At 51.1% G+C, this 16,521-nt stretch overlaps 2 protein-coding genes across 2 annotated transcripts; one reads left to right on the top strand and one right to left on the bottom strand.

Annotated features, from left to right (window-relative positions):
• Positions 1–229: 229 nt before the first annotated feature.
• c4h6orf136 (chromosome 4 C6orf136 homolog) lies at positions 230–5,190 on the top strand. The gene is made up of 7 exons (XM_047019129.1): positions 230–442; positions 1,185–1,413; positions 1,594–2,286; positions 2,435–2,523; positions 2,645–2,845; positions 2,941–3,010; positions 3,108–5,190. Exons 2-7 carry the CDS (start codon positions 1,315–1,317, stop codon positions 3,249–3,251), a joined length of 1,296 nt encoding a protein of 431 aa, XP_046875085.1. The 5' UTR covers positions 230–442; positions 1,185–1,314; the 3' UTR covers positions 3,252–5,190.
• bag6l (BCL2 associated athanogene 6, like) lies at positions 4,740–16,421 on the bottom strand. Its single transcript, XM_047019125.1, is given in 26 exon segments — positions 4,740–5,546; positions 5,653–5,799; positions 6,008–6,115; positions 6,243–6,440; positions 7,039–7,110; positions 7,208–7,342; positions 7,684–7,808; positions 7,927–8,029; positions 8,196–8,249; positions 8,359–8,531; positions 9,014–9,251; positions 9,253–9,312; positions 9,475–9,809; positions 9,962–10,034; positions 10,426–10,730; positions 11,390–11,443; positions 11,565–11,793; positions 11,891–12,094; positions 12,380–12,509; positions 12,604–12,782; positions 12,890–13,012; positions 13,140–13,211; positions 14,402–14,628; positions 14,931–15,048; positions 15,676–15,759; positions 16,112–16,421. Coding segments are annotated over 25 exon segments (3,639 nt in total). The 5' UTR covers positions 15,754–15,759; positions 16,112–16,421; the 3' UTR covers positions 4,740–5,447.
• Positions 16,422–16,521: the final 100 nt, after the last annotated feature.

The following is a 16,521-nucleotide window of genomic DNA, read 5'->3' on the forward strand; positions in this document are numbered from 1 at the left end:
TAACAAGTCGATGCGCATTTATATGGGGATTGTAGTTTAATTCCGTATTTTTTTTTACAAATGTTTATCGTTTATTTTTTTGAAAATTGTACCGTGCCTCGTAAAAATCTTGGTAACACAATTAATCGTTCAAGATCATAAATATTTAGCTTAGTAAGGTACATGTTGAAAGTACTCAAGAGGTTTTGACTGCTGTCGCCAACTCTCTTTGGATATTTTAGGTTGGCGTCTCTTTCCTTCTGGAAACGTCAGCTTGCGTGAGGCGTGTACTCGACAAGGACATTGGGAGAGAATGACATTTGTATAACTTGTGATGCTTTCTTATTTCATCAAGTAAACACGATATATCAGATATAGATTACATCTGGCAGAAGTATCCTTGTGAATCTGTAACGGCGCCATTGCATCTTCTTTATTCCATCAACTATATTGCCTCTGACAGGTATGCTAATGTAGCTAGTGCTAGGTACAGTATAGTAGTCTAAACATATTGTGCTGTTACTGTAATGTGTTAGCAACAACTTGCTAACTAGCGTAACTAGCTATCCAGATCTCTGTTATACATTGGAATGCCGTATTATTCGCTTGCTAGCTAGCTCTAATGATGGTACTTAATTTGTATGTAGTGGTACCCACAGTGTTAGACTAACGTATAGTTTTAAGTCACATAGCAGCACGAACCTCCTTAACACATTTCGTAATATGAATGCTACACAAAGTCTTCATTACAGATCTGAATCTGCAAATATGTGCAAGAAACCAGTTTAAACAGTTAGGCTAACATCGTTAGCCTAAGGTCGTTTGTCTTAAATACCGTCTTAGTTTTAGATGCCATTGACCAACTATCTCTTTAGCTAGCTAGCTAGCTAGCTTGTAAGCAAGCCCTTGGCTGGATTCTGCCAGCAATGAAGCAAGTTTACAGAGACGTCCAGTCAATTATGATCTTGTGCCTTGTGTCAATTATGGTCTGCTGCTGCCACTCACGTTCGGCATGTCATGTGCTAGGAAGCTTGCTACTCGCATGGGTCTCGAACTTTAATGAAAGGTCAACGAGAAAAAAGAGTAGTTGTCTAATATGTAAATGCCCGTATAACGGATTAAGTTCTGCCTTACTATTAACGAGTTTATGATCTACCCTTGAGCGCTGTCTGTTTTCTGTACCGTGTGCTACTTTCCCCCCTCAGAACACTTTGGAGTACAACCTGGGCCCACAGGAACCGTAAGAAGAAAAACAGGCAGGTCCCTCTTCAACATCTTGACGTTGCAGTGGGATGATGAACTGGTGACTGGGGTTGTCCGTGTCCTAGGACGTGAATGGCTGTGTGCAGAGGGTGCATCTCCTTCTGGGTGGGATATGTCAGGAGCCATGGCAGCAGGCAACCAATCAAGCAGCAGGGCTGGGGTCTTGCACAGGTATTCAACCCTTCTGCTTAACTTAATCAACTGCTGTGAAGGATTTATAATGAATGTAATTGTAAAATGTTCATTTGCATTGCTTACACATTGGGTACACATCGTTCAGTTCAGACTGTACCAAAGTACCTAAATCTTCAAGCTGACTCTAACCTCAATCCTCTTTTTCCATTTTCTCAGAAGCTTGATTCACAGTGGAATGGACAAAGCCGACATATGAGCAGTGCATCCTGGGCCCTGCTGCCTCCCAACAGTCTGAGGTACCAGAACGTGAAGCAGCCAGCCCTCTCACACCCCTTCCACCATTCGAGCCAGCCCCAGAGGACAAATGGCCTGGAGGAAGAGTGGGAAGACTCTGTCAGTGTCTGCGTACTGGTGGGACCAGGGGAGTATGACGGCCAGCACACTCTGGTGGAAGTCCCCCTGTTTGGGCAGATGAAAATAGGAGAGCTCCTGGCTTCCGGGGCCAATAGGCCCATGGAGTTTCTCTTCCTGACCACTGTGGACGGTAGCAGGGAAGATGACATCAGCGTCGGAAAGAAAGCGGAAGGTTCCGGCACGGTTGATGGAGATATGGAAAAGAGGGAGAGGGGGTCTTTCAGAAGCCTGTTTGAAGCTGAGGGGTGTCCAGCACCGTTCATGTATGGCTCGCGTTTCTATTGTTTCCACTGCCCCGGTATGGAGCCTTTGCCTGGCTTTGGGGACCTGTCAGAACATGGCATCGGCTTTGACAGTGGTTCCCGGGACCTTGCTTTGTTGCTGCCTTCCTCGCTGTGTAGCCACGCTGAGAGGGAGCACATGGAGAACGACAGGGAACGCGACAGCGAAGGAGAAGAGAAGTTGTCCCTGATGTATGAAAAGCTGAGGATAGAGGTAAGCATGAAAAGGGTATTTCGTTCTCGACCGTTTGTTTGAGTTGCGGTGTAAACGGCCAAATGCACTGCAGAATCTGACCAGGCAGACTGAGGATTGTCGCTGTCGTGTGATGTTTTTTTCTAAATGCAGACCCCTTCTGTTACAGCTTCCTAGTTTCTTTATAAAGAGTCACGACTACAGCATGTACTCCATCGACATGGAGTTCATCAACGGCCTCCTTAATGCCAGGACCAGGTAAAAAAAACACTTGCAGAAGTCACAATGTGTAATCGGATAAATCACGCTCTTCGACACACACACACACAACCCAACCCGCTTGAGTTTCCGTCTCCTTCTGTTTGGTTGGGTTCCGCAGAGGTCGCATGGTGTACCAGCTGAGCCTGTCGCTGTGGCGTCTGCTGTGTCTGTGTTACTACGCCGAGGCCCGGCTGGAGGTGCTGAAGCTGACCAAGCACGCGGAGGACAGGACCATCCAGGCCCGCTGGAGGGTCAGGGGCCTGCCCTTCTACTCTCTCCTGCTGCGCTTCTACAGGAGGGACAAGTCCCACCTCTACAGGTAGAGGGCCGCTCCCGTCGCCGTGGAGACGTGGGTTTGGAGGTGTACTCGTTGCGGCGGTGCTAATTACCGCTAACTGCTCGTTCTCGTCACAGGTCCTACGATGCGTTCTCCACCTTTTACGTCGGGCACGACGGGCTCATACACTGTCACAAAGTCGAGAAGGTGAGTCGCCCCGACGATGGGTGTTTATCCGAGGCGTTTGCGTCAGGTAGAAGTGTCCCGTCTCAATCTTTCCCTTGGGTGTCTCCTGGTGCTGTAGGTGATGCAAGCCCAGCCCCCCATCCTGCCCAGGGTGGGCTCACTGCTGGCAGGGGCTCTGGTGGCGCTGGGAGTGGAGGAACACCGGCCTGCCCTCAACCTGCTGCCCCTCCTGCTGTCCTCACTTCGACAGGGGAGAGACTGAGAAATGAGGGGGAGGGGGGCCACTTCATCTGCACCTTTTTTTCTGTCAAGAATAGAGAGAGAGAGAGAGACAGAGACAGAGAGAGAATGGAGAAGCACAAAAAGAGAAGGCTCTTCGCAGTGTTGTTGGCAGGAACAACAGATAAAGAATGTTGTAAAAGAAACATGCATCCGAGATCACTTGAACAGTTTTCAACTCCTTTATGCTGACTTTGAAAATAAATGTTAACTATTCCACATTTTCTCCAAAACCATCCAAGTAGCACACTCTGTAAGCCCCATAGAAAAAAGCATTGAGTCATTTTTGTGATGCAATGCAGGACACAGTGTAATATCCAGTCAAGTCCTTATTAACGCACAAAGTATCCATTGCTAGTTGCTTGTTCTGTTGACACGTCATCTTAGGCTACCTAACCTGACATACATGGTCACACATTGATGACCCGTTCTTCATTGTATATTGTCTAAAGCCTTTTCATATCTGGTTAAAATATACAAATGTATAGAAAGTTGTATTCGCGTAATTATAATTGAAATAGGTTCAGTTCAAGCTTTATGGATACTCAGCATTGTTACTTTCCACAGAGAACAGTTCTATATTTGGACACCGGCGTGCCACCTGAAAGAAAATAGTTTCATTTGATGATCGTGGCTCTCCCCCTTCTACAGCAGCAGTCCTGGAGAGTCCAGTGAGGACGTGGCAGTAGACAGGATTCTGGGCCCCTCCCTCTTCCCATGCCAGTTCAGAGGGGCAGATCCACCAGGTTGCTTTAAAATGCCATAGGAATGCCAGCAAGAATGCATGACGTGTGACTCTGGGCTCCCCGTGAAGACTTGACTAAGACCTTTCTTGTTGTGTCGGTAACCTCATGTCACATTGCTGACAAGCACCTTATGTACACAATACCAGGTTACCTGTGTGAAGACTTGTGTTAGCAGTGTGTGCCAGACACCAGTCGTAGGATTTACAGATAGTTCTCATGGCTTATGGCTAGCCTTACGTGGTGTCAGAGCTGATGCAAAACAAAGTTAACCCTAGTCAGTAACTCTTGAAAGGAATTGGCCTACTTTGAACTGACTTTCACTGGACGCAAGGTCATGTTAAGCATGTATATGTAGAATATGCTGACTGAGTGTGTAATCGGAAGGATTGAGTTTGCCTTTGCATCAGTGCTGTAAACCCAGTGTTGTCACATATAATCTTAGTAACATGCTATGTGCTTTATCAAATTGTGCAATCAAAGCATGTCAAATGTTTAGATCTAGCACTGCTAATACTCAATGGTGTCAATCTGTAAAATTGTAACATGACTGAATCGTTGTCTGGTACTGTGTTGCTATCTATAGATTTTGCTCTGGAATAAATCCAAACATGTGTGAAATCTGGTTATGTGTGAATCAAATAAAGTAGAGAATGCAATGTATTGATCTTTCAGGCTTTAATTCTTTATTGTCCTAAGTTTCTCATTGAATGCCAGTTGATCTTACATCAAGCTTGATGTGTTTATTTCAGTAAGTATGTTCACAAGCACAGGGTTGGCATTCAAGTTTTTACAACACATTCTAAAATCAAAAAGCTGTGCTCATTGAGGGAGCGTTGACAGGGGTTCGATCGTTGATCAAAGGCTCCCAAAATAAATGCATTTCAACATAATTAATGGCTAAAACACCACCATACTGGAGTACCCTGTATCTGCACACAATTGTCATACTAACAAGGTTACACAAACCCTACAATCTGTTCCTCACCTCTAGTTTAGCAGTCAACAAGAAGCCTAGATCTGGACTTCTGACCTCTGAGCAAAGACAATGTTATCTATGGCATGGCAAACGTGTTAGTTGACTCTAACAAGAAAAGGTTTTGCACTTATATCACCATTACAATGTACAATTTGTGCTAATTTACAACAGTGCCTCCTAAATACATACAATTAATAAAATAAAAAAAAACTATGTTCTGGAGGAGTGGATAAAAAGTTACTTTGAGTCACAACATTGAGAGATTGGTGTGGTAGTTGAAAGATTGGTACATTTTACACTGACAGCTAGCAAACATTTATCAATTGGCATTTTCAGTGGTAGTTCCGTCGATGACAAAATATGAATTCCATCAGCTGTCATTGGGACTGTTGAAAAACCAGTGGGGAACTGTGGGAATGTTGTGAACTGATTGAACAGAATGAGATATGGACAGGAACTAGGAGTCTTCGAAGGAGAAAGCCAGGTGTGCATTGGGGAAACGTTGGGAGCTGTAGTCCGGATCTTCCCTCACCCTCTCCCTCAGGTCACTCCTCACCTGATGTTTCAGACCAACGGGGAGGGGGGAAACGTCATGTCAGAGGCCCGGTCACACAGCACACTATGAGAGGGGGCGTGGAGCAGCAGACTGAATGCAGTGTTACCTGCTCTGTGTAGGCCTCCTGTAGCTCGGGGCTCTCCAGCTCCCCCTGGAGGCTGTCTGGGGACGTGACGGGCCGGACCCCTGCCACGCGAGCGGCTCGACTCACGGCCTCGGACAGGGACAGGTGGGGCCCCTCTCCCTGGGCGGTCTGTCAGGCACACACACAGATGGGGCGGGAAGGGGGGGGGTAACTAGGTTACTAGAACCGACTTGACACGGCAACATGAAACCAGGGAGGCCGTGGTGTGACGTACTCATGCCCAGAGAAGGCTAACGTCAGTAAAGGATCTTCATGAATCAGGCCGGCGGCGGGGGGGGGATAGGAAACGGGGGTTTTCACCAGACAGAGCTCTCACCTTCCTCCTCTTGGCAGGCATCCCGTGGAGGTAGGCATCGGAGAAAGGCGGCTGGGTCTTGATCTTCCTCTGGGATAGCATGTCGTGCCTGATGATCGGCATCCACTCCTAAACACACACGCGGGGGAAAAAGGAGTTAGCATTTTCCCTCAGGCGCTACAACACAACCGCTGCCGGTGGACACCGGATGGAGGCCGACACAAATCGGCGGTTGTCGTGGCGACGGGGCTCTTACAGGCGGTACGGCGGCGGCCCAAGTCTCCGCCTCCAGCCCCGACTCCTCCCTCCCGGTTGGCGCGGTGGCGGCTCCTCGCAGCTCCCCCGACGACGCCCTGCGGAAGGGCGTGGCCTCTCGGGGCGCCGTGCGGGGGCCGGAAGAGGCCAGGGCCTCCTCTGCAGTGGTGGCAGGGGCGGGGGACAGCGTGTCGTCCATCTGGACGGAGACAGGCGGACACCGGGCTGGTTTATTCATGAAGAAGCCCTTCAAGGCCTTAGACCTGCCTACAGGGCTGATGATAAACACAATGGAGGGCGTCTACACAGGCTTCGTGTATCGACCGGAGTTCTTTCGTTTTCACTCCCACATGGTGTTCACCGTCATGTTACAGCTCAATTTGACTCAGCAGGGTCCTACTATCTGAGATTAGTTTTTCTCAGAGGATGTGAGAGTTTTCTAGAACGTTCTGTTAAACCGTACAGGAAAAGAAAGATGCCAAAGTGTAAAGATAAGACCACAATGAGGGAGCGAGCCGTCTAGCTCCTGGCTGCAAATGACTGTACTTTGTCTCCCTGGCTAACACTAAGTAGTTCCTTATCAACAGACCTTTCCCTCTAGCAGATAACAATCCCCATAATTAATCAGCAGGTTCAGAACATGGCAGACTAAGAGGGAGAGTTATGGAACACCCAAACATTCCATTTGACCCTTTATTCACTCAAGCAGGCGCTTTTACCCAGAGCAACACATTGTGCACGTAGCAGATTGCGGGAGCCTATCAGACGGCGGGACAGAGAGGAGAAGACCCACCCACCTCCACGTTCAGAGGCTCCGCCTCCTGGCCTCCTGTACGCGCCTCGGGCTCTGCCCTATGGGAGGGCTCGCTCTGTGACATCACAACGACAAACGACAACATCCTGTTAGCGTGCGCGCTGAACAAGCGAGGCCCGGGGCCACGGGGTCGGGGGTCAGGGTCGGGGTACCTGGGAGTAGATGACGTAGTTCTGGATGTGGTCCTCGGTGACAGGGTTGTGCTCCAGGATGAGGTTGAGCCTCATGGACATCATGCTGGTCAGCCAGTTGACCAGGCTGGGGTTGACCTCCGCCGACATCCTCCTCTGGAGACGAGAGGGGAAACGTGAGGAGAGACGTGAGGAGGGGAGAGAGGAGAGACGTGAAGAGGGGAGAGAGGAGACACGCGAGGAGAGGAGAGAGGAGGCGAGAGAGGAAGAGAAGGGGTCGCGGGAGTAAACAGGAGAGGAGGGAAGAAACGGAAAGAGAAGACCAAGAGGAGAGGACGCTCATCAGACCAAACACACAACCAACCCCAAACACACACACACACCACGGCTCAACGTCACACATTCAGGCGAGAGAACGACAACGTCCAGTCCCCATCGACAGTCGTTCAACAGACGCTGCACGCGTGTCAGGTAGGGGGGGGGGGGTGGGTACTGACGATGCGGTGGTTGATGACTTGCGTCAGGGCCCTCTGCTCCCCTCGGAGGCAGTACAGGTTCAGGGCCAGACACTCAAACAGCCCCTGGGTGCACAGCAGCAGCAGGCGGGGCCCAAACATGTGGTCTGCAGAAAGACAACACACACACACACACAGAGTCAAACACGCCCGTTGGAACTCGCCGGTTGGCGGTCGTAAAGCACGCCTGAATAAGCGAGTGGGAGGGAGAGAGCGTGGGTGCACCTGTGCAGCGCAGGATGTGGGTAGCTATGCGTGTGAACTGCAGCCTGAGGAAGGAGGTGTTGGTCTGAATGATGTCGACCCCCTCGCGCACCGTCACCGTGGCCTGCAAGGACACAAGACATGAAGACATGGGAGGGGTAGCTTTGGAGGTCCAAACATCTGCCTGCAGCTCAAGAGGTCGCAGGTTCAGATCCGCCCCCCCCCCCCCCCCCCCCCCCCCCGGCTGTGCAGGGTCGTCTGTGTCACAGAAAGGAGAGTCGATGACTTACGAAGCTTTCAGCTATGTAGTCCTCCAGACCATTGATGAGGTCTTCGGCCGCCGTCTGCAAAAGAGGGCGGAAAACCTCAACATAAACGTTTGGCTGAACCGCCGGGGTGCTGGCTGCGTTCACCGAGAGCGGCGGCTCCCTGACACGAGCCCTTTTCACTCACGGCGATGTTGGCGTCGGTGGGCGGGCGGCCCTGGAGGTAGTGCTCGGTGAAGAAGCCGGTGAGCTGGGGCTGGATGCGGCTGAGGGGCTGGGCGTTGCCGTGCAGCAGCAGCAGCACCATGTCCACCATGGAGAAGCTCTGACACACCAGGGACAGCAGGTCGCCAAAGAACCCTGACACACACACGGACAAGACCCGGCTCACCAGGGGCCGGCTGACACTGGCAACAAACACTTTGTTCTTGGCGTGCTAGCTTTAGAACAAATATGCCACGTTGACAAATGTATATTTTTTATATGAGACAACTTCATATTTGTTTTAGAATAATTGTTATATGTATAATATCCAGTGGGGTCATACGGGGCATGGGGGGCACCGTGTGTAGTGGGGGCACCGCGTGTAGTGGGGGCACCGCGTGTAGTGGGGGCACCGTGTGTAGTGGGGGCCCCGCGTGTAGTGGGGGCACCGTGTGTAGTGGGGGCACCGCGTGTAGTGGGGGCACCGCGTGTAGTGGGGGCATCGCGTGTAGTGGGGGCACCGCGTGTAGTGGGGGCACCGCGTGTAGTGGGGGCACCGTGTGTAGCATTCTGTAACATCACAAGAAGCTTATTGGAACCCTGTCAATTCAGAACATGAGTGGGCCCCAGGGACTCACCCACGGCGTCGCCGCTCCCTGGAGTGAACAGGTTGCTGGTCTGGGAGAGCCTCTGGATGAACTGGGCAATGCTCTCGCTGTTCCCCTGCGGAGCCCCCAGGGAGCCCATCATGGTGGAGAGCACCCCCTGCACGATGCCCGTGAACAGCTCCGGGCTCAGGGTGTCGCCCGCCCCCCCCGCACTGCCGCTGGGGGGCTGGGCAGGCTGGGCGGGGGCTGGGCCTGTCTGAGGGGGGGGTCGGGGTGCCAGGGCCAGGGGGAGGGGGCTGGCCAGGTGTGGAAAAGATGGTCTGGTTAGCCTGGAAGAGGGGGGAGGGAGATCTATTCACTATAACTCATGAGTTTCTATAACTCATTATCTATACACATACTAAGACAAACACAGCATCCTTTGGGTGCAGAAGCCTGGAGAGAGGGAGGGGGGGGGGTGGAGAGGGGGGTGCGTAGCTCCCGACACCCACCTGTATGAAGTCGGACATGCCCTGGAAGAAACCAGGCACGCCGGGCACAGTCACGGTGATGGAGGGGGCACTTCCAGAGCTGGGGGCCCCTGCCGTGGCTGCTCCTCCCAGCAGGGAGCCCAGGAGCTGGGCCAGGTTGGCGTCCGGGGCGGCCTCTTGGGGCTGGCCCGCCGACGCGGTGCCGGGGGCGTGCGTGGACGTCTGACCGGAGGCGTTTGCGAACGTCGGAGGGGAAGGGACCGAGGCGGTGGAGGAGAAGGAGTCGGAGGACGAGGAGGAGGTGGAGAAGGAGTACGAGTGGGAGTGGGAGGAAGAGGAGGTGGACGTTTCGGCACCTGAGGAACAACAGCGAAGGAATGATTCCATCGAGAGCGGACAACTTAGCGCCTGTGAACTTCATTTGGATATGAATTCAGTTGTTCCCTCCTGGACAACCCCCCCTATGCCCTGATACGGATAGAGAAGAGGATGACGTCATGCTGCTCACCTTGCTGGCCTGGCGTCAACAGCTGACCGACCAGACCGCTGATCATCTGGGTGAGAGGAGAGGGAGCGATGGGCTGCAGGAACAGAACGGGGGGGGGGGGGGGGGGGGGGGGTTTAGCGGTCATGATGAGTGCATTGCTCTGCAACCAGAAATGGGAAGCGGTGTTCTCTTTCCGTGCCAGACAAACATGCCCCCCCCCTCTCTCTGATGCTGCATTCTCACTGTTGGGTATTTTCACTGACTGTGCCATGCCTTTCGATGCAATTCCTATGTAAGAGTGTGCTTGACAGTAAAACACTCAAAAGTTTAGAAAAGCTTAACGGAAGACTGTCGGTGCCTGATGAACATGCCCACCATACCCTGTGTGGACAGGCCAGTGACAAAGTTCTTGATTTTATTTTGAAATACATTTTAATCATAAAAAATAAAATACGTAGTGACAACGTATAGTGAGCGTGTCTCACCTGTCCAGGCTGCTGGCCGGCAGCAGGGGGCGCTGTTGCCCTCAGGTTGATAGTGGCTCCCCTGGTCCCTACGGGCTGGGGGATGTGGGGGGAGAACGAGGGCCGGGTGATGACCACCCGAGCCTGGGGCTGCTGGGGGGGGGAAGGGGCCTCGGGGTTGGGGGCAGGGCCGGGGGCCGCTGGCGGTTGCCCCGGGTGACCTGCCGAGGCGGCGGCTGCCATGGCGGCGGCTTGGTGGGAGATCTGGTGGACGATGGCCTGCATGAACTCAGGGGGAAGGCCGGGGATGTGCATGGGCACCGCTCCTGGGCACACACGCACACACACACACAGCAGACACACACACACACACACAGCAGACACACACACACACACACAGCAGACACACACACACACACACAGCAGACACACACACACACACACAGCAGACACACACACACACACACAGCAGACACACACACACACACACAGCAGACACACACACACACACACAGCAGACACACACACACACACAGCAGACACACACACACACAGCAGACACACACACACACACACAGCAGACACACACACACACACACAGCAGACACACACACACACACACAGCAGACACACACACACACACAGCAGACACACACACACACACACAGCAGACACACACACACACACAGCAGACACACACACACACACACAGCAGACACACACACACACAGCAGACACACACACACACATCAGCAGACCTTCTCGCATGCAGACAGATGTTATCCAAGGGCATGGCTAGTAGACCGTCCGAAGGATCAAATCTCATTCCAAATCAGGACTGATAGAGCCTATCTGTGCTACATCTTTGAAAGGGTTTAGGTTGGTGTAGGTGCGGTTCTGCGGTCCCATGTGAAGCCCTCTGTGACCCCGTCAGGTCTGACGTGGTGTGGACTCTCTATGGAGAGGGGGAGGCTGGATGTCTTACCAGGCTGGCCAGCCACTGGAGGGTTCTGTTGTCCAGGAGCACTTCCTGTCTCGCCTAGGAACCCAAATCACAGAGGGGATTCAATGAACTTGAAATAGTCTCATGAGTTATCCCTCATGGTCTTTTCTCTCTCTGAGGAAGAATGAAAATCTTGTAAATGAAGACCCCAGCTCACCGTCAATGTTCATCTGCATCATGACGACAGGCTCCATGGTCTGATGGGTGATTCGGATCACCCGTGGTGCCCCCTGCCCTGCCTGCTGATTGACGCCATACTGCTGTTGAGGCGAAGCCTGCCCCTGCCCCGGTTGATCTGGTTGGCCGCCAGCCTGAGGAGGCTGGGCTTGGCCTTCGGCTGCCTGCCTCCCATTGGACGTCATGGTCACCGTGGTTCCCAGGTTTATCTGTGGGCGAGTCATATTAACTGCAACAGGGAAATAGTATTGTCTGTATTGCAGAGCCAGGCTGAAACCATGTAAGAAGACCAGAAAGAGGACCTACTGGTATGGGGATGTGGGGCATACCACCCTGCAGGAGGATAGGGGATGAGTAGTGGGACATGGGTCGTACCACGTGCAGATGGCGGGGAGGCGGAGTTGCGAGATTACATCGCAGGTCGCTAAGGGCAACAAGAGTGTTACCAAGGAGACGGACGGCTTCCCCGACCAAGTTGAGAACGCGCTGGTCCTCCTCCATCTCCTGGGTCTGGGAACACAAACAGCGTGTCAGGTGCTGCGTACTTAACAGCTATTGTGTTCTCGATATAACACACAAACGTCTATATAAACACTGCCCATATTTTCCTCATTAATAGGACACCAGGAGATTGATTCCTTAATAAATAAATAAAACTATATATTTGATCTAATATATATATATTTGTTCTAATATATATATTGGGTATTTTTTATCAAATGGTACATTTATTATAATGAGGATGCTAAAAAGCGTTTGAGCCAGATGTTTCGAGTCCGTCTGAGAGTTCCTCACGTTGTTGTTGTAGTCTGCAGAGGTGGCGGCGCCCAGAATGGAGTGGGTCCTCTCGATGAACGGCCGCAGCCTCTCCTCCACCCTCCTCACCTCGGCCAGCACCTCCACAAACTCCGCCGGGCTGGGGTGGCTGCGAGCGACAGGCAAACAAACAGTCAGGTGGCATCGCTACATTTAGGTACCTTGTTTTCACCAAGCGTAGTGCTGTTTCGCGGGGGTCTTACTTGGGACCAGAGTGGGGGGGCCCCTCTGTTTGGGTGGAGGAAGAGGAGGATGAGGGCGGAGGAGGCGGCGGGGCTGGAGAAGAGGTGTCCATGGGCTGCGCCGCTGCCGTCGATGAGGAAGACGAAGAGGAGGGCGGGGGCGTGTCCTCCGTTGGAGGCGGCGTGTCACCGGGCTGACCCTGCAACATCGACCTGAGAATCAAGACTCGGACCGCACCCCACACCATCCCCAGGGGGGCCGGATGACAGCGGAGGGGGGGGGGGGGGTCACGGGTGGCGAGCGTACCTCCAGCCTGTGGATGAGGCTCCGGGTGTCCCTCAGGAAGTTCTCTGCCAGCTGCAGCCTCATCCTCGGCTCGCTCTGCACCGATTGGTCCACGTTGACGTGCACGTCCACGGAGCCGTTGCCCTGGAGGGCAGAAAGCGACGGGGTCAAAGGCGACCGGCGGCTCGGCTGTTTGGGAATCCCTCGAAGGGAGTGGACACGGAACGTCTAGCCAGGCGTCCCTCCGTCTTTGACGGGAGCGCGATCTTACCCCCGTGGTGGTGCTGACTCGAGTGCTCCGCCCGGCCTCTCCCACTCCCGCCATCATCTGCTGAACCGACATCTGCAAACCAAGCCATCACGCTCGTCAGACTCTCCAATCTCAAAGGAGCTCTCTGAAGAGCTGAGCGTACCACATGACATCCGTTGTCAGGGCCGAGGAGTCTTTGTCCTTTGAAGGGATTGTGAAAACTGAATTGCATGTCAACTGCAGTTAAATCCGAAGCCTCTGCCCTGCTCCGACACTCCCCGACGCTCTTTCAAGAACAATAAAATAATGCCTTTCTTAGCAGAGTAGAGTGAACCCGTGACCTACTGACCCGCAGTCATGTGTTCTAACCACCAGGCTCCACCCACCACCTCTCTGGCCTGATGTCTTTACGGGGCGACACAGAGACAGTGTTACATGTTAACAGACCTTCCTGTGTCTCTTTCTCAAGGCCACTGGCTTTGTTCCTACATTTGCAGTAAACCTTCAGGCAAGGCTTCGTCCTAAAAAAGGTATTTTTCTCCGAGGTTAGTAAATGAGGACTTTCTTCTAAAGACTCTCTCATTCTCTTTAAATCTCGAAAAACTCCTGCATTCTATTTTTCGATATTCTACTAATGAGGTGTTCAAGCACATGAGTGATCACAGGGTTGGGTCAGTGGATAGTAATAGAGATAAACCATGCAATTGTCTGTCCTTTGGATTTTTTCTTACTGTAGTTGGGCTTCATTCAGAGTGTTTACTGATAGGGCTGGAGTAACTTGATTTGATGTTAACAGACAACATTGGCCGGTTATGTAACCCTTCTCCAGCTCTGCCTACTATATCTTGTTGCAAACTGTATTCCTTCTAACTACGAGTGCCCCTGTTCATGTCAATCGATTTATTGCTATTGTATCAAATGTCAGTAGTGAGGGGGAGCACTCAGGGCTGAGTCAGATCGATACAGCCAGACCTCCAGAGGGTTTACCACAGCAGCAAAACAACGTTATTGTGTACGTGTTCTCGATGATCATAAGAGTTAGTGGAAGATTTGGGATTTCTATGATTTTCATATTCCTGACCCAATCACAAGGGAGTTAAGTGTGATTGCAACTGGACGCGGCGATGCACCACAAGCTTCCTTTCTGATACTACTGTCAAGATGTTCCCAGGAGACATTTCCATCCGAAACCTTCCTAAATCGATCTGCACACGTGAAGAAGAAGGAAAAGAAGAAGAAACTCATGAAACACTGTGGACAAGCAGTCAGACGTGGTGCTTCACCTGGATCTGCTGGGGGTCCATGATGTTGACAGGCAGGTTGAAGGTTCCCAGCATGACGTAGCTGTTTCCGTTGCGGTCATGGGGCCCTCCCTGGGGGGAGGTGGAGGAGTGGGTGGTGCTGGGCCCTCCCTCGGCCCCTCCGGACGACACGCCTCCGCCCCCACAGCCGTACTGGGTGGTCTGGGGCGGGGCTCGCTCCACCAGATGAATCACCTTCCCGTCCACGTCTCCAAGGAAGGAACAAAAGCAAACGAGCGACCCCCCCCCCCAAAAAAAATACACAATTAGAGCTCCTAGACAACATGAACCAATCATCTGATGATAACCCCTGATCTGTTTGGGAAATATCTCTAACAGTGACAGGGAAAGAGACCATTGTCTCCTGACTCTGAACAGGGTGACCACTGAGGCAGTGTGAGTGTAGCAACATACATCAGTCTCCATCGATCCACCTATGGATCGATCTATATATCAGTGTGTGTATGTATGCATCTGTAGGGCTGTGTGTTGTGGTGGCCGCAAGCCTCACTGTATTCAGTAAGGGTCCGCTCATCCTGCAGCACTCTGCCCTGGTAGATCAATCTCTGCTTGTCCACTGGGATCTCCACCGATACAGCAATGTGCTCCTTGAACTCTTTTACTGTCAGCTGAGAACAAACACCTGCTTTAGTATTCAATAGGTGCTGACATGTCCCAAATACAGTGCTGTCAAAGTGTCTGCCCTGATTTTCTCTATTTTTAGCATCTATTTTGCACTGAATGTCAGCATTGTAAACTAACACCTAGGAATATATAAAAGTGACCATTCATGAACAAGAATGTATTTATGAAAGAAAGTTCGATAACACCTAGCCCCCCCCCCCCCCCCCCCCCCCCCCTCAGCCGAGGTAAGATAAGCATGAAGATCTTTAAATGTGTTTGGGGGTTATTTGTAACTTCCAGGATCCTTTTGCATCTTGCTCGTGGAGAGCGGCTTTATTACAACTGACAGATGCATAACTGAAACTTTGAACACGAGAAATCCAAGACACACCAAACTACTGTGCCCATTCTTACCACCAAACCATCTACATTCTATGACAATCCACAAACAAATCTGACCACACACAATGTTAAAATCGAATGCTGACGGTGCAAATAATTTTTCATAGCACTGTACTTGTAAATGTAAAGTAAGCACTAAACATGTTGCATGAGAGCGGCGTTCTTGGCTATTTCAAACCAACTCAGTTCTTCAAGAAGGGCCAAGTAGACAAGTAATCAGACTGTCCTACCTGTTCACGGACTTTGTAGCTCCTGCTTTGCGAATCCAGAGTCTTAACGGTGACCTCTATGGTACCCGTCTCCTCCATATCTGCCTAAATCAAAAGGCATCACCAGTAATGTTAGCTAGCTACAGTCAAACCCCCGCAGACTTCTAAAAGCTCAGTTGTGCAAGTTTTGCAAATGATGTTGCCCATAATCACTCTACCATGATTAATATTGGCAGACAAGGGAAGTGGAAGATTGTAAGGGACACAACTAGTCTGTATTATAGATGTAATTAACACCACGCAGGAACTAGTCTGTGTTGTAACTGAGTTGTTGATACAATTTGGGCAAATGTACTAAACTGTAATGTTAGTTCTGATGTCAATCTCACCTTACAAAAATAAAATAACCACGCAGTTACTCAAACCTGACATCACTAAAATGTAGGAATAAGTGTACCTGTTATCACACTTGAATTGCTGTTGTTGTTGTCTCTGTTATTGTTGTTAGCTCGTTAGCAAAAATAGCTAACGTGAATTGGTTAATCCCTATTACCAGTTGACGAAATCAAATAATCTCCCAGATTATCTCTTTGTGTTGGCTAAATATCAAAGCACACCAGTATGCTAAACTTTACTATATTCAATAAAATACTGCAATTTTGTAAATATTATAAAAATTGTTTTCCTCAATTGTTTCAGCACTCGCTTCCATTAGCAAGCTAGCTTGCTAAATAGCGTTATCTTGCTACAAAAAGTGCGACACTACCTTATTGTGTAGGACCTCAATGACGCTAACAATTTAGGAGCATATTAAAAATGCCTGAGCGCCTGCTAGTGAAATTGCAACAGCAATTTAAAAGACAAGCT

Source organism: Hypomesus transpacificus, chromosome 4 (assembly GCF_021917145.1).
Source record: "Hypomesus transpacificus isolate Combined female chromosome 4, fHypTra1, whole genome shotgun sequence".
Classification (NCBI taxonomy): Eukaryota; Metazoa; Chordata; class Actinopteri; order Osmeriformes; family Osmeridae; genus Hypomesus; species Hypomesus transpacificus.